At 53.3% G+C, this 26809-nt stretch overlaps 1 protein-coding gene across 2 annotated transcripts; it reads right to left on the minus strand.

Moving 5' to 3' along the window:
- Positions 1–279: 279 nt before the first annotated feature.
- Positions 280–26772, minus strand: FAM163B (family with sequence similarity 163 member B). Of its 2 annotated transcripts, none has more exons than XM_021543567.4 (3): positions 26486–26772; positions 2851–2966; positions 280–2768 (listed from the first exon to the last, which is right to left on the minus strand). In XM_021543567.4, exons 2-3 carry the CDS (start codon positions 2941–2943, stop codon positions 2169–2171), a joined length of 693 nt encoding a protein of 230 aa, XP_021399242.2. In that variant the 5' UTR covers positions 2944–2966; positions 26486–26772; the 3' UTR covers positions 280–2168. The 2 variants fall into 2 exon arrangements, with proteins under 2 accessions (XP_021399242.2, XP_031362210.2); XM_031506350.3 differs by lacking the exon at positions 26486–26772 and adding an exon at positions 15375–15484.
- Between the last annotated feature and the right edge of the window lie 37 nt (positions 26773–26809).

Here is a 26809-nt window from a genome sequence, read left to right on the forward strand (position 1 = left end):
GGGTTCTGTGGCTTTAGAAGGTGCAGCCCTGAAGCTCCTCAGGGGCTTGGGAGCAAAGAGATTTCACATGGTGCCAGTAAGGAAAGGGCCTTTCTGAGCTCCCAAGGGGTTACTGCTCTGTGATTTTACTGGTGTCACCCCCAGACATTGATCCAAAGGCTCTTTAGCATCCCCCAAACTTCAGTGTGCACCCCAAATGTTGCTGCAACCCTCCCCCAGCAGCAGGGAGCTCCTGAGTGCCTTGCAAAAAACAAACCAAACAAACAGCAAACCTCAAAACCCATGTCAAAGTAATTTATTTTTTTTTTTTCTTTTTTTACTTTTCCCCCTCCCCCAAATCTGAGATTCCCAAAGTCCTGTACAACAGATCACCAGGTGAGGGTTAGTGAAAGCCGACCATTCGCTGAATTTCCAAGCTACAAGGGAAAGAAACAAGGAAAAAAAGGAGGAAAGGAAGACTGGTAGGAGAAATCACAAAAAATGGGAAGAGAAGGGCTCAAGGCATGGGAACAAACCCCAGTGAGAACTGTACATGGGGCATGGCCTGAGTGGCTGCATCCCTCTGGGATGTGCTGGGCCACAGGGACCGAGCCCGGAATATTAAACACGTACGAAACCAACCCCAGCCCTCCCCACCCCAAACTGAACCCCCCTCCCCACCAAAGAAAGTCGAAGATACTCATTTGCAAAGACTGACTTGTACTTCAAAAGGTTTCCTGTGGAATTAAAAGCCCTCGTGGTTCGAAGTAAAATACCCAGCCGGGCTGCAAACAGTGTCCGTGAGCCCAGGGGGCTGCAGCCACGGCTGCTTCTTCCCAGAACATCTTTAAAAAGGAAATTCCTCCTGGAGCACAGCCCTGAGGCCATCTGAGTCTCTGTGCAGCCAGTCCATCCTCAGCAGTCATCCCCAGGTGATGCTTTTAACCTGAATAATGCCCAGTCCAGGAGAAAAAGGGTGTTCTGCCACATGGAGCGTGCTGAGGTCGGAGGGGAGGGATGGAGACAGCCAGGAGAAAGCAGAGCTGGAGGACCCTCAGGGCTGCAGCTCCTCTCCTAAATCTCTGAGGAACCCCAAGGGCTCCTTTGCAGCACATCAGGGACCAGCTCTGTGCCTGCTGCTCCCCCAGGGCTGTCCCTGCTGGATCCAGCGTGGGACAGAGCTGGTGCCACAGCCAGGCTGCCCGGCCATGGGCAATGGCTCAATGGAAAATGCAAATCAGAGGTTTTGACTAAGCTTAAAAGTCTTTTTTACACTGTCTTGGATGGGGGGGAAGTGTCTTTTCTCTTTTATTTTTGTTTAAAAAAACCTCTCCCAAACAAATAAATGTGTGTAAAAATGTGCATGCAAGGGGTGGGCACACACATGGTGACCTCTGTGCCACGGAGCCTCAGTCAGGAGTTGTGGGTGGCATTACTTGGAGCAGGGATTCTCCAGAGGGATATTCCTCCATCCCAAGGTGTGCTGTGTGTTATTTCCATCGCTGAGTAATGCAGAGGTTTTACACCCCCAGCCCAGCTCCTTCAGGGGGTCCATGAGGCCACTCTGGGGGGCTCCAGGGACAGGGCCAGGCAGCATCCTAACCCTGAGGGGATTGTGCCTGGCAGCTGGGCATTAACACCTGGCTGAGGAGTGGGATGGGATGGGAATGTGCCCACTCACACCCACAGACACCCCCACGGCTGCAGCAGGGAGCAGCACAGCACAGGCTGCCAGAAGGGTGGGCAGTGACAGCTTTGCTTTGCTCGAGGACATTTTGGGGTGGGTGGGTGCACCCTGGGGCCCCCAGGTCACGCCAGCAGCTGCTGCTGACCTGCAGCACGAGCCCTTTTCAGCCACCCATGAGCCCCATCATTCGCTCATCACACCCTGGCCCAATGGTGAGGAGGAGCAGCTCCTCTGTAGAAAAGGATGCTCAATATCAAAATCCTCTTTATAAAAGAAAAAAAAGCAAGCAACGCAGGGCTGGGAAACCTCTACCCTCTCACTCCTCACTCGGGGTGCTCTGCTCCCCCTTTACCCCACCAGCTCATAGAAATACATTCACTTCATATATTTTTTTGTTGTTTTTTTTTTCCCTTTTCAAACATCTCCCACCAACCCCAACCCGTCCTCCCCGCCGTGCAGAGCCCCGTGGAGGAGGCTGGGGGCTGGGAGGGCAGGAGGCAGCTCAGACATCGGTGCTGATGCTGCGGCTGCGGGAGAACGCCTCCCGCATGGCCGAGAGCCGGTTGGGGTTGAGCGCCTGCAGGTTGGACACGGGCAGGGCCAGATCCTCCTGGCTCACCGTCTTGTAGCTCACCCTGTCCCCCCCGTTGTGCAGGTCCTCGGGGGGCTCCTGCAGGAAGAAGGTGGGGGGCTCCTGCAGGAAGGAGGCAGGGGGCTCCTGGAGGAAGGATGTTGGGGTATCTTGGAGGAAGGATGTTGGGGGATCTTGGAGGAAGGAGGTTGGGGGATCTTGGAGGAAGGATGTAGGGGTATCTTGGAGGAAAGATGTAGGGGGCTCTTGGAGGAAGGAGGTTGGGGGCTCTTGGAGGAAGGAGGTTGGGGGCTCTTGGAGGAAGGAGGTTGGGGGCTCGTAGGGAACGCAGCTGTGGCAGCTGGGCCGGCTCTGGGCCGGTTTTTTGGCGAAGGGGGATGAGGAGTACAGGGAGGGGCCGTTGGTCAGCACTACGTTGCGGTTGCAGTGCAGCGGAGGGATGTGCGAGTGCACAGCGAAGTCGGGCTCCTCCTCGTCCTCCTCGGATTCATCCTTCTTGCAGCAGTAGTACTGAAACGGGAGGGGCTCAGCTGGCACCCCCAAAAGCTCCCAGCCCACCAGCCCTCCCCGCTGCAGCACCCCCCAGCCTTACCTGGAGCCTACAGTAGCAGAGGACGGCGATGATACAGAGTAAAATGACAGTCGCTAATATTCCACCTGTGATGACCACGGTCCCGGCTGTCATCCGCCCTCTTCTCCATTAACAGCCTGAAAAAATCGAGTGCACGGGGTGAGGGCATGGGTTGCAGAGCCCCAAACTCTCTGCTTACCCCCCTTTGAAGTGGGAAAAAAAGCCAGGAGGGCTCTGAAGGGCAGAATCAGAATCCACTGGGCACCTGTGGAAAGGAGTCCCCAAAAATGCCATCCTGTAGGTTAAAAGGATTAAAAAATTAAAAAAAACTTAATGAGAGATTGAGTGAGAAGCAGCTCTGGGGTCAAATCTGTCTGTTCTGCCCTCAGGAAGGAGAGCCAAGGGAAGTAACACCAGGCACCAAGGGCACTCTCCCAGCTCCTACCTGGTGGCAGAAAGCTTCAGTGATGGCAGAAGGAGCCTTGCATTAAGGATTTCTGATCCGCACTCATTTTTCTCTGAGCCTATAATCCATTTTCCCCATGAAAACAATGTGGTATTTTAATTTGGAATAACCTCAGCTGCTAAGTGAGCCTTTAACCACTGCAGGGAGTGGAGTGCTGCCCTCCCTGAGAGGCACCAGGATCCTCCACTTCACCACGGCCAAGCCACAGTTTTGGGGAGGCTCTGGGTGCACCCCAGGATGATGTTTGACAGCCCCAGGTGAGCTGTCAGTGGACATCACAGAGATGCTGTGGCTCAGCTTGTGTTTTGGGGTACCACCAGCACCCTTCTCTCCCTGGAATGCCCCTTGGGAGCTGGCACAGCACAGGGGGCAGCAGAAGGTCCCTGTCCCTGTCCCTGCTGGGCTCTCCCAGAGGGCAGATTTTGTGTATCGTGCACAGCACGAGCCCTGCAAGACCAGCACAGGATTTGCTCTCAGCATCCCTCCCTTGAAGCTCACGGGAGGCCTCAAATTCCTCTCCCCCCCAGGATCAGACACAGATTTTTGCCCCAGAAAGGATGCTGGGCAGACAGGGTGCCAGCCTGCTCACACCTGCCAGCAGCTACGAGACAGTGGCACTAAAACTGGCACAAATAAAGCCCCAGCAACATTTTAGTTCAGGCTGGGAACAGCAGGAGAGACATAAATTAAAGGGAGCAATCCTAGCCTGACCACCTACTCTCCAAGTGCTTTAACAAAGCTGGCTCCCAGCTCGTGCTATCAGGTTAAACCAAAAGCCAGCCACCCCAGCCCCAAATCACTTCAGCACCCGAGGAAAAGCAACTGGATCTGTCAGGGATTTAACCTGCTTCCAAAGAAAACAAACCCGTGCCGTATTTTCAGGCACTTAATGTCCTGCTAAAGTTGGGTGAGTGCTGAATGGATAAAGCAGCATCACATTTTATGTTGCTGCTGAGCAGCTCGGGAGGAGGGAAGGGAATTTATCCTGATGGCTCCACGGCTTCTCACACCCTTCTCACACCCCACGGCCACGGGACAAGAGCAGGGCCAAATCCTGCCCTCATTCTTCAGGGAAAACGCTCTGAGGCAGCAGCACAGCCACAGGAAAGGTTTTCAAACGATGCATTCGTGATTTAGAGATTTTGGCTGCCGTTTAAAGAGGGATGGAGGCGCCTGGCTGGACCAGGTGCCAGCTGGAAATGCCCATCCCTGGGTCTTCTGCTGCTCCCACTTGCAATCCCCACTGTGCCACGGAGCCAAGGGCAGGGGGTGCAGGGCTGGGGCAGGAGCTTGGCTTTGGGGTGGCCACTCAACCCTGCAGCTCTCGGGGACTGGCACAAGAGCTTGGCTTTGAGGTGGCCACTCAACCCTGCAGCTCTCAGGGATGGAGCTGCACCCATCACGCAGCATCAGCATCTCCCTGCCGGCCCGAGACGGGGGTGGCAGGCAGAGCTCTGCCAGGGAGGGCTCTCTGGCTTTTCCACCCATCCATTAAAGCCCCGGGGCACAAGCCAGGGCTGCACGGAGCCAATTTCCACGGTTCCTGTCCAGCCGCGCCCAGCCAGACGTGGCATCGCAGCCACTGCTCCCTCCGGAGCTGGACCATTTGCATTTCTCCCTTCTGCCCTCCCCAGACATACTTCTCTGATTAAAGCTGCATACCTGGAAGCTTTAAACCCTCCGGCGTGCAAAGTGGGAGGGAAGCAGAGCATGCGGAGGCCCATAAGCCGAACAATTCCTGTCTAGACCTCCTTTTTACATTTGTTCCTAATTTCACGCTCCACAGGCTCCCAGATTCATATATTTAGCAATAAATATCCTGGTAAAAGGAAGTGCTTTGCAGCTCTGCTGTGGTCTCGGAGAAGGTATGCAGGAGCCCTGCTCTGAGGAAAGCAGGCAGGGAGACAGTCCCAGGAGCCCTCCAGCTACCAAGGATGTCTGAACCCATCCAAATTCAGCCCCCAGCACATCATCCATCCCTGGCAGACAGCAGGAAGGGGCTGCAGGGGGGTGTAGCTCCACACAGGCTGTTTGCCCCCAGCCCAGCAGCCCTTTGCTGTAGGAAGGTGGGCCCCAGTGCCATGGGGTGACAGGGGATGGTGGTCCTGAGGTTACTGGGAGCACACAGGGCTTGATGCAAGAATCCTCCTTTCCCAGAGTGAAAAGGACAGGCTGTGCTGCTACAAACCAAAACCATTTCACAGTTCCCAGATGCAGGTCCTGTTTGGTTTCAGACACGACCCTGTGCCACCTGCCTGCTTTTGCACATCCCTGCCACACCTGAGGATGTGGATTTTGGGCTTGAACTCTCACTAAGGGCTGGATCTGCCTCAGCCTCTGCTCCTGTCTTCCCTTGGGCACTGCCATGAGGAGCTGCCTAACGCAGGGGCTGGGGGAAGCTTCTCATGAGCAACAGCAAATGGCAGGAGAAGGGCTGGGGTGAGAAATCATCCTCTTTCCACATCCCCAGCACCTTGAACACGGCCCCTGGACCACCACGGGTGCCCAGTGAGGGGAGAGGCTGCTCACAGCTGCGCCTGGCTCGGTGCAGCCTCTCGGGAGGGCTGCGTGGGAGGAAGGCTTCCGAGCAGCTGAGGGGCTGAGCTCAGCCCAAACCAAGGCTCCAGCAAATACGCGGCTCTGAAAAGCTGAGCTCCAGGTCCAGAGGCTCCTGTGGACTGGCCTGATCCTGCCTGCTGAAGCTGGCGGGAGAAGGAGACCTGGGGATGGAAAAGGAACCTGCTCCAAGGTTCCTCTGAGCACCCAGTTAAGCCAACTTGTAAGGGCTGCAGGATTAAGAATAACCTTCTGGACAATTAAATAAATGAGGGTTTCAGCTGTCCCATCCCACCCCAACTCCCATTTGCAGGGTAACAAAGTCACTCCGAAGAGTTTTGCACCAGTTGGAAGTGCTGCCATGGCAAGTTGTTAAAAAAGGGAATGCTGGTGCTACTGAAGCTGTGCCTGCACAAGGAGATCGTGTCTTACATGCAAAAAGCTGTATCCCAAAGCTTGTCCCTCTCTACTGCTACTGCATCCCCAGCAGCCCTGGGAACCAGAGGCAGCACAGCCCTTTATTCACCAAGAAATGTGGGAATTGCCCTCATTCACCTGTCCCCAGGAGCTGGAGATTCAGACAAAACAGCCAGACTGGGTACAAAATGCCAAGTGGCAGCACAGAAATGAGTGCTGGCAGGATTGATCCCACCCAGTGCCCAGTGCTGGAGCGGGCAGGGAGCTGAGACCCTCCCTGGTGAGCACAGAGGGACAAACACAGGCAGAAACAGCTCCAGGAACATTCAGCTTAAACCCTCATGTGACACCCTGCTCCTGGCTCACAGGAGGAGCAGGGCTCTGCTCTGCCCCGTGCTTCCAAACAGCCAAGATGGAGAAGGGAAAGGAGGAAAAAAAGGAAAACATCCATCCCACCCTCAGCAGGGAGTAGGGGAGGCCAGCGCTGTGTCCTGGAGTGACACCATCCATCCTGTCCTGGCTCTGCTCTGCACGAGCACATCCCTGGCTCCGCTCTGTGCTTGGACAAGTTGTTTCTGCACCGAGTGCTGGGTGTCCTCCAGCACCTGGAAAGGGTCTCTGAGGGGTCTGACCCCAGCACAGCACCCAGGAAGGGTCTCTGAGGGGGACTGACCCCAGCACAGCACCCAGGAAGGGTCTCTGAGGGGACTGACCCCAACAGAGAACCCAGGAAGGGTCTCTGAGGGGATTGACCCCAACAGAGAACCCAGGAAGGGTCTCTGAGGGGGACTGACCCCAGCATTGCACCCAGGAAGGGTCTCTGAGGGGATTGACCCCAACAGAGAACCCAGGAAGGGTCTCTGAGGGGGACTGACCCCAGCATTGCACCCAGGAAGGGTCTCTGAGGGGGACTGACCCCAGCACAGCACCCAGGAAGGGTCTCTGAGGGGACTGACCCCAGCACAGCACCCAGGAAGGGTCTCTGAGTGGGATTGACCCCAGCACAGCCCCCAGGAAGGGTCTCTGAGGGGACTGACCCCAACAGAGAACCCAGGAAGGGTCTCTGAGGGGGACTAACCCCAGCATTGCACCCAGGAAGGGTCTCTGAGGGGACTGACCCCAATACAGCACCCAGGAAGGTTCTCTGAGGGGTCTGACCCCAATACAGCACCCAGGAAGGGTCTCTGAGGGGGACTGACCCCAGCACAGCACCCAGGAAGGGTCTCTGAGGGGTCTGACCCCAGCACAGCACCTGGGAAGGGTCTCTGAGGGGGACTGACCCCAGCACAGCACCCAGGAAGGGTCTCTGAGGAGGACTGACCCCAACAGAGAACCCAGGAAGGGTCTCTGAGGGCTCCGACCCCAGCACAGCACCCAGGAAGGGTCTCTGAGGGGGACTGACCCCAGCACAGCATCCAGGCTGACCCTCACCCGGGCTGCTGGGGGGGATCACCTCATTGGGTCACTCCAGGGCAAAGATCCAAGGGAAGGCCCTCAGTGGGAGGATGATGAGGTTGGGGAGGCTGAAGTTCTGTGTGGAAAGTGGGCATTGTGCAGGTGAGTCTGACCCTGCGTGGTGCAGCAGAGCAGCACTGCAGGTCTTGCCCTGGGTGGGAGATGCAGCCATTTCCCAGCTCATCCACGTGCCACGGATCCTGACACTGACACTGCTGGTCAGGCCCTGCCTCAGAAGGAAGAAAAAGAGCTCAGGGAAGCAGGAGAGCACGTGAGGGATGCTGGCTGTCCCAGATGCCCTAAGCCACTGGGCCTGGCTGCTTTCTGTCCCCAGAGCCGGGTGCAGACAGCATTCAGGACCTTGAATCAGAACAAGAAATCCCACTGTAATGAACTCTCCAGGGCAGAGCAGACTGGATGCGAGCCCTCGATGCTGTAAATTCAGGATAAGCCTGGATTGCACTCCTCTGCTGCCACCCTGGAGCTCTGCAAGTGCCACAGCTCTGCCCAAAGGCGAACCCCAGAGAGCATCGGCGTGGAGGAACCGGCCTGGGAGGTGGGAAAGCAGCAAAGAAACCAGGAGCCAGCACCAGCTTGGTGGCAAACCCAGCCTTCCTCGTGTGCATTTCCCCCAGTTGCTGTAATCCTACCCAGTCAATGAACGAGAGCTGGGCCCAGGGAACGGCCGGGCGAGGTGCCAGCAGGAGCCTTTGCATTGCCCGAGCCAGCGGGCAGGGCAGCTGCCAGAAACACAGGCAGGAACGTGCCTTTCCAGATGAAAAACACTTTAACCAGAGGGCCTGCAGCAGTCCTGTCCCCTCCTGATGGCAGCGCTCAGGAACACACAGAATCACAGAATATCATTATCTGCAGGTGCTTTCATTGGGAATCAGGGGTCCAGACCCAAATCTGACTCCGACACGGCTTTCGAGCTGAGCATATTTTATATTCTATCCTTATATAACTTACATATTGGTTATTAAACTTGCATTGTTCTATTGTAAGCATGATAGCAACAGTATACATTGACATGAGTTTCTCGTGATCTTTCTTAGGCCCCTGACCACAGTTTCTCATGATTATTCTTATGATTAAACAGTAATTATATTTAATTCCTAAACAATCATCACATCTAACAATTATATCATTTATCATGTACAGGTGCAGTTCTAGCAAGTACAAGTTCTCCGTGTGCTTAGGGTGTTTATTTTTCCAGGGCCTACTAAGCTTATTTTTCCTTTTAACCGTAAATCCCCATGATTTTAAAACCCTTTTACTATCACTGAGGGCAGCACTCCTGGCCTGGGGCTGATGTTCCTGCAGGGATTCAAGCAGCCAGGCTGGGCTGGGTCACTGCATGTCGGAACCCCGGCCTGGTTCAGGGGCTCTGTGTGGTGGAAAAACTTCTCCTCCAACCCGTGCTTCCAAAAAAACTCAGCAGCCTCTTGTTGTTTGGTCTCAAGGCAGTTTATTACAAGTTATCTAAAAGATTTTCTTCTGGGGCTGCTGTGGTTTGCTCACAGCTCAGGCAGAGGCACACACACACCCTGACATCCTCTCTGACCCCGACTGCTTCTCCTCTCCCTGCCAGGGCTGCTGCTCTCTTTTATATGGTACATTACGTGTGACGTGGTTACAGTTTTTCCCCAATGCCTATTACCTGTATTAAATGGTGATTTTCTATCTTTTATATGGTACATCACGTGTTACACATTTATAGTTTTTCCCAATGCCTATTACCTATATTAAATGGTGCTTTTCTATCTTTTATATGGTACATTACGTGTTACATGTTTACAGTTTTTCCCCAATGCCTATTACCTATATTAAATGGTGATTTTCTATTCTAAACTAATCTGTGAGTGCCAACATCACCAAGAACATGGAGGTGAGGAAGGAGAAAGAGGAGGAACAGGACTGGCCTACATTCCTCCATCTTAAAACCTCTGACCCCCATGTACAAAGTAAAAACCCCCCTGTACAGGTGTTAAAACCCCCCTGTACAGCACTAAAAAATTCTTCCCTCTACTTTGTAACCACTTCTACTATAATATATAAACATTTGTGACTTCTTGTTCCACCTGCAAAGTTGGTAAATCATTCCATGGTTCAAACTCAAAATCACAGCTGTTTCTGCTGCCTGCCAGGGTCCCAGATGCTTCCAGGGCCTGGAACCTCCAAAAATGTCTGAGGGACATTTTGAATTCCAACATCTGCAGACCTCTGGCCTTGACAAGGCCACCTGGGCACTCCTCAGCACAAGGAGACACAGCTCACCACTCCATGCTTGCCCAGCCCAGCAGCAGTGCTGTCCCCATGGGAAATCCCATCTCCAGGCACTCCATGCTCCAAGGGTTTTCCAATATTTTATGAGCAGAGGGCACTTCATTCTCTGTTGTGCCCTGCTGGGAGAGGGCTACTCACAAATTCCCAGCCTCCTCCACAGCAGATGGGTCCTCCTGGGTGCTGGAGGTGGCTCAGAGATCCCAAATTCCCACCTGCATCCCCCAGGGCTGTGCTCATCCCATCTCTGCTCAGGCACAGCCCTCAGCAGAGCAGCTCCTGCACTCAGGAGGCTTTTCCCCACCCTGAAAGGTACCACTATTGATGATCCCTGCAATAAGAGGAATTTTGTGAGCCCGTGGCACATCAGAGAGGGCTCCACCAGCTGGGAGATGCCTGTAACACTGTCATGGGCTTTTAACAGCAATCACAGCAGAGAACAGAACGTTCCACATCCACCTGTCCCCTTCTGGTGGCTTTTAAAGCCAACTACAGAGGTCACTGTCAGTGGCACAGGGGTAACCCACAGCCCAAACTCCTGTGAGAGTCCCCCAGCAGCTGGGACAGCCCCTGGTGCTTCAGCTCCCACTCTTGTCCAGAGCAGAAACCACACACTGGAAAGGGAAATTCTCCCCAGTGCCTGATCAATCATTTACCAGCCAGGACCTTCCAGGATCCCAGCCACCCCCCAGGCTTGGGCAGGGCTCAGGGGACACCTGGGATGGCTGAGGGCAGGACAGCACCTGGCCAGGAAAGGTTTTAGTGTCCTGCCAGTGAGAGCCAAGGCTGGAAGTACATCAGGTTCACACAGATGGACACTGGGTGATTTGTTCTGTGTCCATCAGAACACACAATAAATTCCTCCAGAGGGCTGGAGGGACCAGGGACTGTTCCTCTCCTCTCTGCCCATTCTCAGCTCAGCCCTTTGCAGCCAAAAAATCTCCCCCAGTGCTCCCAGAGCAGTACTGAGGTGGGAAATGGGTCACACTGAGCTGCTCGATTATAATCCAATACAAACACATATAAAAATGGTATTTCAGATAATTAACCCCCCGGATTTTATAATGAAAAGTGTTTTGTTGAATATCACGTGTCAGTCCAACAACTCCTTGTTGTATAAGCTTTTTCCAGATACCAAGGACACACTGTATATGCACCTCTGCAGGTGTCCCTGCCACAGAACCGAATTTTGGGTCAAAGGCACCTTTAAAGGTCATCAGGTGTGACCCCCACAACCTGCCAGAGCATTCCTGTGTGACAGCAGCTCACTGACACCAAAGCCCAGCAGAGGAGGCTCAGGCTGTTCCAGAGATCCATCCTACAGCAGGAGCTGCTTCAAACTGGCATTCCCTGAAGTTAAAAAAAGCAGAAGTTCACGGCAGAGTCAGGGATCCCCTCGCACCAGTTTTCACAGCAGAGATGAGCTCTCAGTCTGAGTTTCCAGCACACTTCAGAAGGTTTCCTTGGATGCAGGGGTTGCCCATCCCGGCAGAGGGGATGTGTGCTCGGCACTAATGAGGCGCTGATGGCACTGAGCACAAGCAAATCAGCCTCACAAAAACAATATTTGCACAGCTCATCAAAGTGGCGTGCAGGCTTACTAAGCGCAAAGCCAGGCAGGAATTTCAATGCCTGCAGATGCTCCACGGAAAGAGGCTGTGCTGGATGGGGGAATCGCTGAATCACCTGGATGCTGCCCTTGGGAATGTCCCCTTCAGGGGCCACCCTGAAGGTGCTGCTGTCCTCGTTCCAAAGTGACAGGGGAAGGTGACTGTGGGCAGTTCTGCAGTGATGAAGTGCCCACCTTGCTCTGTCCCTCTGTGAAAATGAACAGCCACAACCTGAGAGCATTGCAGGGGCGTTGGTGGCATCGAGAGAGGTGCTGGTGATAATGGCAGGGCTGCTGGAGATACCCAGAGGGATGCCATGAGCTGCCCACCACTGCACCCCTGTGACATTCCCATCCTCTGGACAGACAGACACAATTCTGTCTCTCAGAAGAAGCACAGAGAGAAGAAGAGAAAACAATCTTTCTCTCTGCTCGTTTGTTCTGCCCATGTGGAATGTGGTGTGGAGATTGTTCACCTGCAGTGATGGCTGGGTTGGATTCTGGTGAAGGATTTTTGGGGTCAGTGACCAATCACATCCAGCTGTGGCTCGGGCTCTCAACACAAAGTCACCAGTTTGTGGTTAGATAGGTAATAAGTAAGTATGTAAAATAAAATAATCTTTCTTAAAATAATATATTAATGTAATATAGTATAGTTTTAATAAAACTATCCTTCAGCCTTCTGATCTGAAGCCAAACATCATCATTTCTTCCCATCAGGGGTTGCCTGATTTCTGCTGCACCCCTGCACACCAATCCTACATTGGCATCAGTCCAGGACAAGTAAATCCAAAAAACCAGGCCCAAGGAACTGGTGCAGCAGTGATGGACTCACCCCCAGGTCTGAGCTGCCACAGTGGGAGCTCAAAAGCAGCCAGGCTCTGTCTTCATCAGAGCTGCTGTCAAACCACTCCACAAGGTTTTACCCTCCTCAGTCCCACCTTTTATAGTAAAAAATGTGGTAAACTTTGGATGTGGGAAGAAATGATGATGTTTGGTTTTAGATTAGAAGGCTGAAGGATAGCTTTATTAAAATTATATTACATTAATATACTATTTAAAGAGATACTACACTATTTTATATACTTACTTTTTACTCATTTAGCTAACTACTAACAAAACTCATGACTCTCTGTTGAGAGTCTGAGATATAGTTGGATTTGATTGGTTATTGAACTTAAATAACTTTCACTAGAATCTAATTAAGCAAATACTTCAGGTAAACAATCTCCATACCACATTCCACAAGGGGAAATCAAAGGAGCAGAGATAAAGATTGTTCTCTCTTCTTCTCTCTGTGCTTTTCCTGAGAGACAGAATTTTGTCTCTCTGTCCAGAGAATGGGAATGTCACAACCTTTCACTGCCCAAACAATCCTACTCTGCTTAAGCACCAGGAATTGCTTCCATCCATCAGCTGGGAAAGCAGGCCATAATCCCAAACGCACATAAGCAGAATAAATTCCTTAAAAAAAAAAAGGAAAAAATAATTAGCAGACTGAGATAAGGTGCTGCAGTTGCTGCTGAGGGGGAAAAGGTCAGGGGGTGGGGAGCACCCAGGGTCTTCTCCCAGCAGGGCAGTTTTTGAGGCTGGAAATGTTCCTTGGCCAGCCTGAAAAGCTCCACGAGAGCCAAATATAAAACTCACTCCTGATGGGGACTTCTCCCCACTGCATTCACCCAACAGGCAATGCTCGCTCTGCACCATCTCACAGCAGAGCTCCCTGCAGTCCCCCAGAAAGGCACAGTCTGAGAGATCAAAAAGCCTTAATTGCCAGAAAACGCTGCTGAACCAATGCACCAAAAGTGGGAAAAAAGGGAATTTGTTCTTCTGAAAGAGCGACTCTTTCCAGAATTGCTCCCTTCACATGGATTTTGAAAGCTCCTCACGCTGAACACCAGGAGCTGCTGCACGAGCTCTGTGGGAGCTGCTGTCTGACACCAATGGCTCACTCCAACATTCCTGCTGTCCCATCTCCCAGGAAATGCCTCAGGAATGAGGTTTCATGGCTCAGACAGGACTGCTGGGCCACGAGGGTGGCAAACACCCACAGAATCACCGGGCAAGCTCCCAGCTGATGACAACCCTGGCTAGAGCTGGAGCTGCCTCCTGCTCCCAGGGGCATCAGCACTGCCATCCACAACAACCCTGGAAACGAGGATTTACAGCCAGGGACACTGTCCAGAGTGACAGCAAGGTCCTGGTACCCTCTGATGGCCATGCAGAGCAACAGAACCAGAAACTCTCCCTGTGGCTGCTTTAGCTCCTGGGATTTGATTGTCTGCATGGAGAATCATCCCTATGGGAAATCATGGACTGAGGCACCTCTGCTGCCATCCAGCCTGTGCTAATGGAAGCCCTGAATGATTCAGAGCTCGTGTTTGCACCTTTTGGCTTCTGCTTCAGGCAGGCCCAAAGCCACACACAGCCTTGCCTGGCCACACTGCCCCAGCTGCACCTTCAGCCTCCCTGCACAGCTGGGACACAGCCCTGGCTCATCCCAGGAGCTCTGGCTCTTCCCAGGAGATCTGGTTCATCCCAGGAGCTCTGGCTCTTCCCAGGAGCTCTGGCTCTTCCCAGGAGCTCTGGTTCATCCCAGGAGCTCTGGTTCATCCCAGGAGCTCTGGTTCATCCCAGCACTTCTGGTTCATCCCAGGAGCTCTGGCTCATCCCAGGAGCTCTGGCTCTTTCCAGGAGCTCTGGCTCATCCCAGGAGCTCTGGCTCATCCCAGGAGCTCTGGCTCTTTCCAGGAGCTCTGGCTCTTTCCAGGAGTTCTGGCTCATCCCAGGAGCTCTGGTTCATCCCAGCACTTCTGGCTCTTTCCAGGAGCTCTGGTTCATCCCAGGAGCCCTGGCTCTTTCCAGTAGTTCTGGCTCATTCCAGCACCTCTGGCTCTCTGGCTCTGGCACTGCCATGCCTGACAGGGAAAGTGCTGCTACCCCAACACCCACATTTCAGACAGGGAAGTTGGTCACAGCTCTGTTTTTAAAGCCAAGCTGCCTGAAATCCACCAAAATCCAGCCCATTTCCAGATGAGGCAGCTTCCATCTGGCCAGACACAGGGTGAGGAGTGAGGTGGGAGCAGCTCCATGTTCCAGCCAGCCCTAGAGCAGTGTTTGGGAAGGATGAGCCCCACGCCTGACCCCAGAGATGCCCTGAGAGCTGCAGGAGCCGTGGGTCAGTGGGGAGGAAGGGCACGTTCAGTGAGCAGTGCCAGTGAGCAGTAAACCCAACAGCTCTGCACTGCTGAGGGGTGTGACCACATCTCTGTTAAAGTTAAAATCTTTGTGAACTGCACATCCTGCTTCCCTTTGCTCAGGAGTCACAGATCCAGGCTGGGATCCAGGGAGCTCCTTTAAAATAAAATGCAGCAAGCTGAGAGCTTCGGGGACACCAACACACCCCTCTGTCAGATTTTATGAGCAGAGGGCACTTCACTCTCTGTTGTGCCCTGCTGGGAGAGGGCTACTCACAAATTCCCAGCCTCATCCACAGCAGATGGGTCCTCCTGGGTGCTGGAGGTGGCTCAGAGATCCCAAATTCCCACCTGCACCCTCCAGGGCTGTGCTCATCCCATCTCTGCTCAGGCACAGCCCTTACAGCACCCCTCTGTCCCTGCCCACCCCTGCCAGCTGTCTGACATCTCCGTCAGCATCACACTGCTCCCCCCAGCATCCCTGAGTTCTGCTGGGCTCTGGCTTGCCATGTAAGCCACTTTTTCCTCCTCAGTCCCCCTCCCCTGCCCTGGGGACACAGACCTGGCTCTGTGCTTCCAGCTCCTGCTGCTGCTCTGTGACACCAGGGGACTCCCTGGGTGCTGCAGGCAGCCCTGCCTGGGATCTCCAAAGAGACATACGTTGCTGCTCTCAAAGAAAAAAAAAAAAAGAAAAAAAAAAAAAAGAAAAAGAAAAAGAAAAAAAATCACCAGAAAACAGGGTTGGGAGTTTCCATAGCTACTGCTTTACATCGCTCTGGTGAAGGCTCTGGCTCAAGCCCTGTAATGAGGCACAAGCAGAGTGTTTTTTCCCACTCCAGCCCAGCAAGGCAGCGTGGTGCATGAATAAAGAAGAGGAGAAGAAAGGGGGAGCTCAGGGATCTTGGAAATAACACATAAATGTTAAGGACTGGAGTTTGGCACACGTTCCCTGCCCTGGTGCTGGGGCAGGGCATGAGCTGCACTTGGGGTGGGAGGGAAGGAGCCCCTCGCTCATCACACGGTGAGTGAGAGGAACCTTCAGGCAGAGGACAAAAACTGCTGCTTTTAAATTCCTTTCTGCCTGGTGCTCCCGGGGCTGGACCTCAGGGACTGCAAGCAGGGAAGTGCAGAGGTTTGGGGCTGCTGCCAGGCACTGCCCACAGCACCCGGGACAGGGGATTTGCCTGCCCTCCCCTCCATGTCCTTTGTTCAATGTAATGTCACCCCCTTAGGGCTGGTGCCAGAACCTCCATTTGCAAAGTGATCACAGAATCACAGAATTCCCGACTAGTTTGGGTTGGGGGGACCTTAAATTTCATCTCGTTCCACCTCCTCCCATGGGGAGGACACCTTTCCCTATCCCTAAACCCTGTCCAACCTCCCCTCGGACAATTCCAGGGATCATGGACAAGAGGGAGATGGGCTTCCTCATGATTTGCACCCTGCAGTTTTTCTACAGGCAGTAGAATCTCCTTATGTTATCCTCTTTAATAAGGATTTATCATTGCTGCATCAGGGAATTAATGCAGACCGTCTGAGAGGGTAATTTTCAGATTCTTGGCAACTTACCATGAACCAGTTCCAGTAAATTTTCCCTTTTTTCCTCACCTTAATTTTGGTCATTTTGGTAATTTTGGTACAGTTTTTCCTGGGAGATGACAGAGGGAAAGATTTCCCTCAGAGAAAAAAAAAAAAAAAAAACCAACAAAACAAAACAAAAAATGAAAATGACAACCCCACAACAACAAAATCGTAAGTGAAAGAGTGGAAAAAACATAAAGGAACTCACACAGCTCAGCTGAAAACCCTCATTAGAAAAAATAAAGAAACAGAGAAAAACCTTAATACAAATTGCTCTGCTCAAGCCCACGTGGGCTGGGATCAGATGTTTGAAATATTGACTGTTCCCAGGGACAGCATCTTTCCCAAGGCAGGACACGTGTGAGGGATCTTCTTGCCTCTCGTCAGCACGGGGATGACACCAGCCCTGCCTTTGAAATGACTCCTTGATGCTGGAGAGGCCCTTGAGAGCTCCTGATCCTCATCTGCCACCACCTTGCCGTGCCCAGCAGCCAGAGAAACGCTGCCACGGGCACCGAAATGTGGGAAACTGAGGCAGGCGAGGTGAGAAGGATGGGTGTTGTTACACTGTGCTCAGGACATGCCTTTCCCCATTCCCTGGGACCCCTGGGACTCTGATCACATAAACCTGGTCTCCTCCTTCCAGCCCCAACAGGGTTGGTGGAGAGCCAAGAAGCCCTCCCTCTCCAGAGCCCAGATAAACCCCTGACCCTTCCTGTTCATCCTCTTTGCCCCACTCTTTCCCCTGGACATCACAGAATAAAAAGAACTGGACAACTACATCGAGGTAAGAACCTCTTTTGGAAATCTTTGCCCATCTCCTGATGTTCCTCCCCTCAAAGCCTCGGATCTCTGGGCTAGCCTGATAATTTAGGGGCTGAGAGAGGGGGAAACATCAGAAGCTTCTGCTCAGTGCTGGCGCATCCTACAGCTCCTCCTTTCCTTGCTGGACTGACTGGCAGCACCTCAAAGCACCAGAAAATGCCAGGGGTCTTCTCTGAGAAAGCCAAGCCCCAGAGCAGGGCTCTGAGTCCCACCCCGAGCCTGTCTGAAGGCACCCACAGCAGCCCTGGCAGGCTCAGGGCCCTGAATCCCCCAGGGCTGAGCCCACAGAAATGCTTCCACCCATCCTGGGAACGGGGGGAGGCTCACACAGCACCCCCAAATCCCAGCTGGGTTCCAGCTTTCCTCCCTTGCACCCTGAGCTCGCTTTGCCTGCAGGCAGTTGTTGGAATTCCTTGGGAAGCAGGAGTGTTCTCTGCTGAAAAACACAGTTCATGTGACAGTCCCTTCCTCTGGACAGACAGACACAGTTCTGTCTCTCAGGAGAAGCACAAACAGAAGAAGAGAGAACAATCTTTATTTCTGCTCCTTTGTTTTGCCCATGTGGAATGTGGTGTGGAGATTGTTCACCTGCAGTGATGGCTGGGTTGGATTCTGGTGAAAGATTTTTGGGGTCAGTGACCAATGGGATCCAGCTGTGTTGGACTCTCAGCAGAGTCACGAGTTTGTTAATTAGGTAAGTAAGAAGTACGTATGTAAAATAAAATAATCTATCTTTAAATAGTATATTAATGTAATATAGTATCATTTTAATAAAGCAATCCTTCAGCCTTCTGATCTGGAGCACACATCATCATTTCTTCCTAGATCTGGGGTTCACCACACTTTACTGTAAGTTAATGTGCTGGACTGGGAGCCCAGAACCAAATCAGCAAATCTGTTGATTTTCTGAGCTGAACTGGGATGGGCTGGGAATCCAGACCCAAATGAGCAAAACCTTCAGTGATTTTCTGAGCTCTCCAGGCACCACCACCCCCATGGAGCCCTGCGTTACCATCCTGCCTCAGTGTGAACCAGACAGAGAGCTGAAGTCTGAGTCTTACAGAACCCAGAGCTGTAAAACTGTGAGCATCTTCCCAGTGCCTTGGCACAGAAGAGCCCCTGAAAATGTGCAACAGAGCTGTTCCTGCAGGAGATGCCCCTTTGGAAAGTCCAACAGGCCAGAAATCTCCTCTAGGAATCAGGAATGCCTTCACTGCTGGCCCAAACCATGGCCCAAACCACCTTCCAGCCTGGCTGCCATTGCCCCTGGGCTTGCCAGAGCAGAGAATGGAGCCTGTGAGAGCCCAGGAATTTCTTCTGGGAGCCCAGGAATTTCTTCTGGGAGCCCAGGATGCTCCAGCACTGCTTCTGGTCTGTTTAATTGGGATTGTCATGGAATTGCACAAGCCTGTGATATTTGGGTTACAATCAAGCAAAACCCTTTTCATTTCAGGTCCTGGAAAACCTGTGTTCATTTTTAGGACCCTTCTCTTTTTGAGCAAAACTTCAGCAGCTGCATGTGCCAGTTTTATGCATCCCTGGGGCTGAGCAACTCTAATCCTCTGCAGTCAACAGTTCTGCCACAGCCCAGCAATCTTCACACTTTATATTTACTACCCATCAAGTCAGACAGTTTTTCTAGAATAACCCTTTGCCTGCCAATTGGAACATTCAACACTATATAGTATTTTTAATGGTGCCCAGAAACCAAGATCAGTGCTTGTTTTCAAAGAAACCTGTGTCACTGTTTTGTGTTTTCTGTAACCTGCATTGTTTTCTTTGAAAATACAACATAAACAAAAATGTGGTGCCAGAAACACAAGGGAAGATAGGTGCAACTAAGAAAACTCCACTTTCTGTGGGCTGAATCTGCTCCCACGAGCTTCTGTGAGAATCAGGAATAACTCTCAAGAAAACAGCAAAGCTGAATGTGTTGCAAATCAGGAAAAAAAAATCATCTGGAGCTGTCTATTATTCATTGTGCTTGTCTTTATCTTAGGGGGCCCATGAGATGTCACAGGCAGTAAAATCTCCTGTGCTGGTCACAGAGGATCACAGAATCCCAGACTGGTCTGGGTTGGGAGGGACCTTAAAGCCCCTCTCATTCCACCCCTGCCATGGGCAGGAGAACCTTCCACCATCCCAGCTTGTTCCAAGCTCTGTCCAACCTGGCCTTGGGCCCTTCCAGGGATCCAGGGGCAGCCACAGCTTCCCTGGGCACCCTCCTGCAAAGAGGAGAGACCTGAACGCTCAGTGATGCCAGTGCTGGAGACCCGAGCTGCCCTTGGAATCACAGAGTGGTTTGGGTGGGAAGGGACCTTTAAAGGTCACCAAGTCCAATCCCCAGCCAGGAGCACATTCCCTGCTCTGGGTGGACCTTAACTGGGGCACAGTCACTCAGAAATTGGCTTTGGTGACAGCTGGGTGGGGGACATCACCTGGAGGGCTTCGACAAACACCTGTCAAGCACTGTCATGCATTTGGGTGTGGAAGTGGGGCTGGCTCAGCCCTCCTGGCAGAGCTGCAGCCACAGGCAGTGGCAGCTTGGTGCCTGTCACTGTTTGCACAAGGAGAAAACCACACGAGAAGCCCATGGGACAGCCATAAATTGGAATTATTACCCCGGTTGCTCCTTTGTGCAACATAACAATAAACCCACTAAATTTTCCTAACAACAAACGCAAATCAGCGCTCGTTATCCTTCCCCTCCCAACTCCACTCCCACTCTCTCGGCAGAGCTGTTTTCCCCCAGATCCCACCGCTGATCTTCCCAGGGCTCAGCTTCCCAGCAGGCAGCACCAACGAGACCGAGACACCTCCTTCCCTTTCCCCAGCAGCGCCTGCATCCCCGCCACCCCCTGCTTGCACTCGCGGGGAAGATGGGGAGAGAGGCCGTGCACCTCCCCAGCCACCCTCCCGCAGCTGTAATTCCTCCCAGGAAACGGCTTGGATTGCCCCAAAATGCCTCTTGTTTAGAGGAAAACTCCGTTTTCTCCTGTCCCTCCGGTGTTAAGTCGCTGCTCTGGCGGATGGAGGCAGGAGGAGCATCGCTGCCCGCAGGGATGATGCAGGAGCTCTCCTCCCTGCACACGCTGGCACTCGTCCAGCAGGTAAAGGACAGAGCTAATGCTTTGCCAAAGCTCAGGCAGGAAGATCCGTGATGGATCCAAGCCCCACATTCAGGCAGGGAGCGCAGGGAATCCAGACTTTGGAATGCAAAGCCCGAGCAGCATCCTCTGCCTAAAGCGGGAAGCAGACGCGGCTTCCCAAAAAAACCCAACCGGAGCTCTGTGCCGGGATCGCGCTGTCCCTGCCGGCCACCTCGGAAATCCCACCGCATTTCCCACCCCAACACCCCAGAGAGAAGCGAAGGTGGAGTGTTTGGAAGGGAAAGCAGCAAAGCTCTGTGTAGGTAAGTGGTTTTTCTCGCGGGAAGCCGTTCCCGTGAGTGATGCTTCAGCAGAGCTGTGATTTTTGCAGCCGCTCCGGGGACTCGTCTGACGCTTCCCTGTGAAATCCCCCTCGTTCCCGCAGCATCACAGCGAATTCCAGCCCCAGCGGAGCCTCTGTGTCATCTTTTACAACAAAGCCCACCCCTCTCTGCTGTGATCAGTGCCAGCCTGCAAACCTTTGAACCTCAAGGCATTTTGATCCCGTTCAGCTGAAGTGAACCGAGCTGGGGAGATGAGGCTGAGGAAATTTAGTGGGTTTATTGTTATGTTACACAAAGGAGCAACTGGGGTAATAATTCCAACTTATGGCTGTCCCATGGGCTTCTTGTGTGGCTTTCTCCATCACGAGGCTGAGGCGAAACCCAGGGGATTTCAAAGCAGCCCCATCACCCAGCAATATGGGGGTTTGTCTCACCCTGGCAGCCACTTTTCTGGCATTTATACGGATGGATTTCCCCCTTCAACCCCAAACACTCTGTGAGTAAAGAGAGGAGCAAGGTTTTGCCTGGTGCCAGCTCTGTGCTACAAGAGGCCACTCTGGTCCATCGTGGCCCAGGGACCAGCTCTGCACTGGTGAAAAAATGCAACCACGCAGGGTTTTTCCTGCTGGAATGGGAAGGAAGGGGAGGAAATCCCAGCTGTGTGGCCTGCTCAGCACTGGCAACTCCCCCAGTGTAATGAGCTTATGAGCTCTGCAGCTCAGAGCTGGTGGTGAACTCGTACCTAGAGCAAAGCCATGGCCTCAAAGCCAGACTTAAAGCTGGTGGTGCTCAGGGCTCCATCCCCTGCTGAGCAAGATCATCTCCTTTATCCCCTCCCCAGGAGAGGCCGAGCAGCTCAGCCTTGACAGAGCCTAAGCTGGACTTCAGTAGCAATTCAAAGGGAAAAAACGCTTTTTCTTACCAAAGCCTGTTTTTCAGGCAGTTTCCCCGTGGTTATCTCACCACCTAAGGATTTTGTGATTGTTATCTCGGGGCTGTGGAGCGGGAGGGCAGGGCTGGAGCAGCAGTGGGTGAACAGAAGGGAAAGGGAGGGCTGGGTGTGTGGGATCTGAGCAGCTCCAAAGGGCTCCCCCAGCACAGTCCTGCTGCAGGCAGAGCCCTCTGCTTGGCCCCAGGGTGGAATTCACTCACCCCAATGCCCCTCAGAGAAAAACACTGGTGAAACAGGAAGATACATGAGCCCACGACATGATTTCCTCTCTGAGGGGCAGGAAATCATCAGTGAGCATGAACTCTGCCTGCCCTGGGCTTGGGGAGAGCAGCCAGGAGCACATGCAGGTGTGTGAGGGACAGCAGAGCCACAGCTCGTCCCTTCATCCCTGTCACCTGGGCCAGGGGAGGGGAAGACAGCTGGCCCCCTGGCTCCTGCTGGGAATTCACTTTTCCTTCTTTAAATAGAGATTAATTCAGTGCTCTGGGATGTGCTGAATAGCGGCGTGGGCTCCAAGTGGCTCCTGCTGTGGCCCCACTGAGCCCTGGCAGCCCCCCAGCCCCTCTCCCTGCAGAGCCTCCCACCCTCGGCTCAGGTGCTCAGAGGCAGCTGCTTTATCCACGGCTAATGACATTTATTTTCTCCTCAGTGCCTCGGGGAGGGCTCTTTCTCTCACCCTCCCTGCTGATGCGAATCCTGCTGCCCTATTATGTTGATCTGAGACTTTTTTTTTTGTTGTTGACGTGCTGCTGAGCTCCCCTGCATCCCCCATTTGTGCCCCCCAGCCTGCTCTTCCTTCAGCCATTCCCCAGGTTTGACCCCACCAGCAGTGAAGCAAAGAGCAAACCCCCTCACATTTTCAGCTTGGATCAGGTCTCTCACCTGGCTGGGACAGGCTGAGCCTTACTTTTGGGTTTTTGGTAAGTTCCCTCTAAAAGGGCCTTCAGAAAAGGCAATTACCACAGTGCCATTAAAGCTTTCCCCACTGCACAGCCAGCTAAGTCGCTGGGAGCTTTTTGAAATAACCTTTAAACAATAGATCCTGTCTTGTTTACAGAATGTTTCTGAACTCAACAGTAATGCATCCAGATGTCACCCCTGCCTACCGTAGGCCTAACTATTTCTGGAAACACACCAAAGGCAAATTGCTTGGATAATGTCAGATATGGTTGCAAAAAGAATATGACAAGTTTCCATCTCCTCGATAAAAAAGCTGTGGAGCACAGAGTTATTTCCCAGGGCAGCAGAGCCATGTGTACCTTCCACTCAGCCCCGTGTAGGAGCTGCATCCCTCCCTCCTTCAGCTCACGGGCAGGGGGACACTGGCACGTGTTTTCCAGCTTGCAGCTCAGGAAAACATCGGTGCTGCTGTCCAGAGGAGCTCAGCACACTCACAACATCCACGTCTGTGGCTGCAGGTGGCTTTTGTCCTGCGGGAGGGACGTGGGGGAGAAGCACTGGAGATGGTGAGCAGGGCCTGAGCTGCCCTGGTGATGCCCAGCTCTGCTGCTGGGAGTGGAGTTAAATTTTAAATGTCAGCTCCGAGCCATCACAGGGGATGGTTCAATGAGCAGGGGAAACTCTGTCTGAAGTGAGAGGCTGACAGAACTCACCAGCCCCTGGCTCATGTCCTGTCTGCACTCCTGTCCTGCCAAGGGGAGCTCACGCTGAGGGAGGTGCTGGACCCAACATTGTCCCTGCTGGAGCTCAGCTCCAGAGAGAAATCTGTATTCTTGGACACATAGGATGGGGTAAAATCATCATCGTGGTGGTTCTGCCCTAAATCAAGTCCTGTCCCTCCTCAGTGATGCCTCTGACACCTTGAGAATCACATCACATCACATCACATCACATCACATCACATCTCCTGGTCCTCCTGCTGCTGCTGCCCTGACCTGCTATTAATGGGTCAAGACTGATATTAACCTTTCCAGGGACAAAGAGGTCCAGGGATATTTCAAAGCATTATTCTGACCTTTAATTTTGTTCCCCAACCTTTCCAGCTGCCCTCTGCTCAGGGCTGCTCTAGCAGGTTCCTGAGGTCCTAGCCCTGTCTGGGCTGCTGCTGGCTGTGAGCTGGATGTGGCTGAAAGATCTGGAGAGGGTCAGAGTTCACCACCCACCTATCTGTCACCCCTCTGCCCATCTGCACTGCTGGAATAAAGGCTGTTTGCTCAGGCAAAGGGGGAACCAATCCTACCATAAGAGATTACAAGGAGAGAAGGAGATAACACCCAACCTGTGAGAAAATGCAATTTAAATGGGGAATGAGCTGCAAGTTCAACCCCAACAGCTGCCACCTCTGCTCCATCCTTCCCTGCACCTCTTCAGTGGCACAAGCTGCATCACCAGCCGTGCCTGCAGGAGCCCTGCCAGCCTGCAGCACCTTTTTCCTGGCCATGTCCTTCTCCATATCCATGACAACACCACAGGCAGGTACAGGAGCAGGAGTGACAAGGGACCCAGCCACCCCTGCTTCTTCCACCAGCACTGCACAGCCAGAGGGAAAATCTGACTCAGGCAAATCCCTGGAGCTTGGCCAGCTGCAAAACCCCTCCTTGCCCCACGTGCTGGGCACTGAGGACACATCCTGACATCCCAAAGGTCGGTGGCACAGACTCTGCCAGGCTGTGGGGATGCAGCCAAGCTCTCTGGGCTGCACATAAATGCCTGAGGGAACTGAGCACCTTTATCACTTTGAATCTGGCACCCAGCAAAACTTTTAAAGACCCTAAAGAGGTGCTGAGGAATGCTCAGATTGGGAAACATTTGGAAAGGCTTGGGTCAATCAACCACAGGCAGCGAGTCTGTCCCTTACCCACTGCTGAACATGTTCCCCTCAGAGAGAAAAGTCAAAGCTTGACTCTTTTGTCACCTCCACGAGGATTTAGGGACTGCCAGAGATTCAGTGGGAAAGGGTCAGGAGATGTGACAGCCAGACCCTCTGCCAGGCTTTGCTGGAAACCGGCGAGGACACCAGCAGGAGCCACAGCACTGGTGATGTTCTGCCACTTGCTGTGGCCAGGTGGGCACAGGTATTTCAGAGCTGCCTGTGTTTGTCATCTGTGCCCACTGGCAATAACCCAGAAAGGAACAAATGCTGCTTCCTTCCTTCCCCTCAAACCCCCACATCCTTTCTGAAGGAGAACCAGTGTACTGCGGGGTGATAAATCAACATCAGTAGCTTTGCAGGGGATTTGGTTGAAGTTCTTTATCTCTCCTGAGCACCAGCACCATTTCTCAAGAGGTCCTGTCATCACTCTGCGCAGAAATCCTGACATGCAGAGGAAGGAGGTTACACTTCTAATTACAGTTGCAGAATCTTTAAGGTGTTTAAAATCTCTTTTCACCAACTGACAGCCCCTAATGCACCTTTCTGCTCGTTTCAGGCAAGAAGAAAACCAACCACAGAGACTGCAAACAACCTCCAGTTTTTCACAAGCCATTGCAGTGGGGCAGCAGCCTCAGCTCAGGTGTGGGATACTTCAGGCACTCACTTCATGCACAATTCATGTCAACTCCTTTCCCTCACAGCACTATAATTTAGATGCTTCCTCAGCGAAAACAAGATGTGATGACTAAAAACCCCATCCCACTGGGTACTTTTGCTCAAATGAAGTCACCCAGGAGCACCATCTGCACTCGAAAAATCGGGCTAACCCGCCAGGTTCCCAAAAATGACAGCCATACATCATGACAGACTGAAGTGCAGAGTTTTCCCTTCTAGGTTTTATGCTGATTTCGCTGCTCGTTTCAGGCTGGAAGACAATCTGTTGAACCTCAAAGTGCCGTCTTCTCTTACCTCGAATTTATTCTGCCAGAGAACTGTCTACCTTAATGAGTATGAGCACACCCCCACTCCCTCCCAAGTTTGGTGATCTGTTATGTCAAATATAAATAATCCTGTCTGAAAGCGGTCGATATGGGGAAATGAAAAGCCATTTTCCCTTGGGGGATTTCTCTCTCCCTCCCACAGCCCCCCCTGAGCCCTCAGGCTACCTTTAATGTGCTGAACAGCATCCATGTGGCTCTGAGAGCACAGAGCTCCATGGCTGCTGGATGCAGAGTGACAAAAACAACCCACAGGTGACTGTGCCAGCCCTGGATCCCTCTCCTCACCACTGCTGGGCCGAGTGTGAGCTAACGGGATGGCTTCCTACCTAAGCCAGCACTGGGGTGTCCTGCAAACTCGTTGGGATGGAGAGGGGCATTCTGAGGTCCTTTGGGGCCAGCACGTGAGATGGGAACGAAGTGAACCACATGGCTCCAGGTGAGCTGGCCAGACAATGAAAGGAGGCCGGCTCCAGTCCCACACCGAGTGTGCAAAGGGGACCGAGGCGTCCCTGGGGCAGAGAAGGACACGACCTGCACACCCAGGAAAGCCATGGGATGGGGGCAGCTTGCCCACTCCATCCCTGAAAGGAGCTTTCATGACATCCCCGGTAGGCTTTGGAGCTGAAGATGCTGTAGGGTGAGGGATAACCGAGCCTGGAGCACCCCAGTGTTTCCATGCGGGGCTGAGGCGGCGGGACTTGCCCGGTCCCCCCGGGCCGGCTCTGGGGGAGCGGCTGCCGTGTCCCCGCTCACCTCTCCCCCTCCGCATCCCTCCCCAGCCGGGGCTACCCCGTGCCCTATCCCGAGCCTGCCGCCCTCCTTGCGGGCATCCCCGGCATGCGGGGCTCGCTGCCGGCTCCCGGAGCACCGATCATCCCAGGCACTTTCGGATGCACCGGGAAGCGGGCGGCGGGGGCGGCGGCGAAGCAAACAGGGAAAAAACACCGCGAGCGACCCCAGCGCTGGGAGAGACGGCGAGAAGGGGCCCGGCAGAGGCGGGGGGGTCCCGCGGAGCCCCCGCACCGGTGCCTTCTCCCGCTCCGCTTACCTTCACACGGGGGAATGGGGCCGGCTCGCTCAGGTGAGGACCGCGTCTCCCGAAGTCTCCCTCTCGGAGCGCATCAATACCAAAATAAACGTTTTTTCAAAATAATCTTAAAAATAGAATAACGATTTAAAAAATTATTAAAAATAAGCGTCAGGAAGGAGGCAGAGGAGGCGGGCGGCAGCGGCGGGCGCGGAGCAGGCAGCCGGCAGCAGCCACCCCTGTCGGCACATGGCCGGGCCGGCGGCTCTGCGGGGGCCGCTCCCGCCTCCCCGCCCCGCTCCAGCGCCGCGGGGCCGCCAATGACGGGCCGGGAGCGGGGCCGAG

The sequence above is a fragment of the Lonchura striata genome, chromosome 17, assembly GCF_050655825.1.
Source record: "Lonchura striata isolate lonStrDom1 chromosome 17, ASM5065582v1, whole genome shotgun sequence".
In the NCBI taxonomy this organism is placed as follows: Eukaryota; Metazoa; Chordata; class Aves; order Passeriformes; family Estrildidae; genus Lonchura; species Lonchura striata.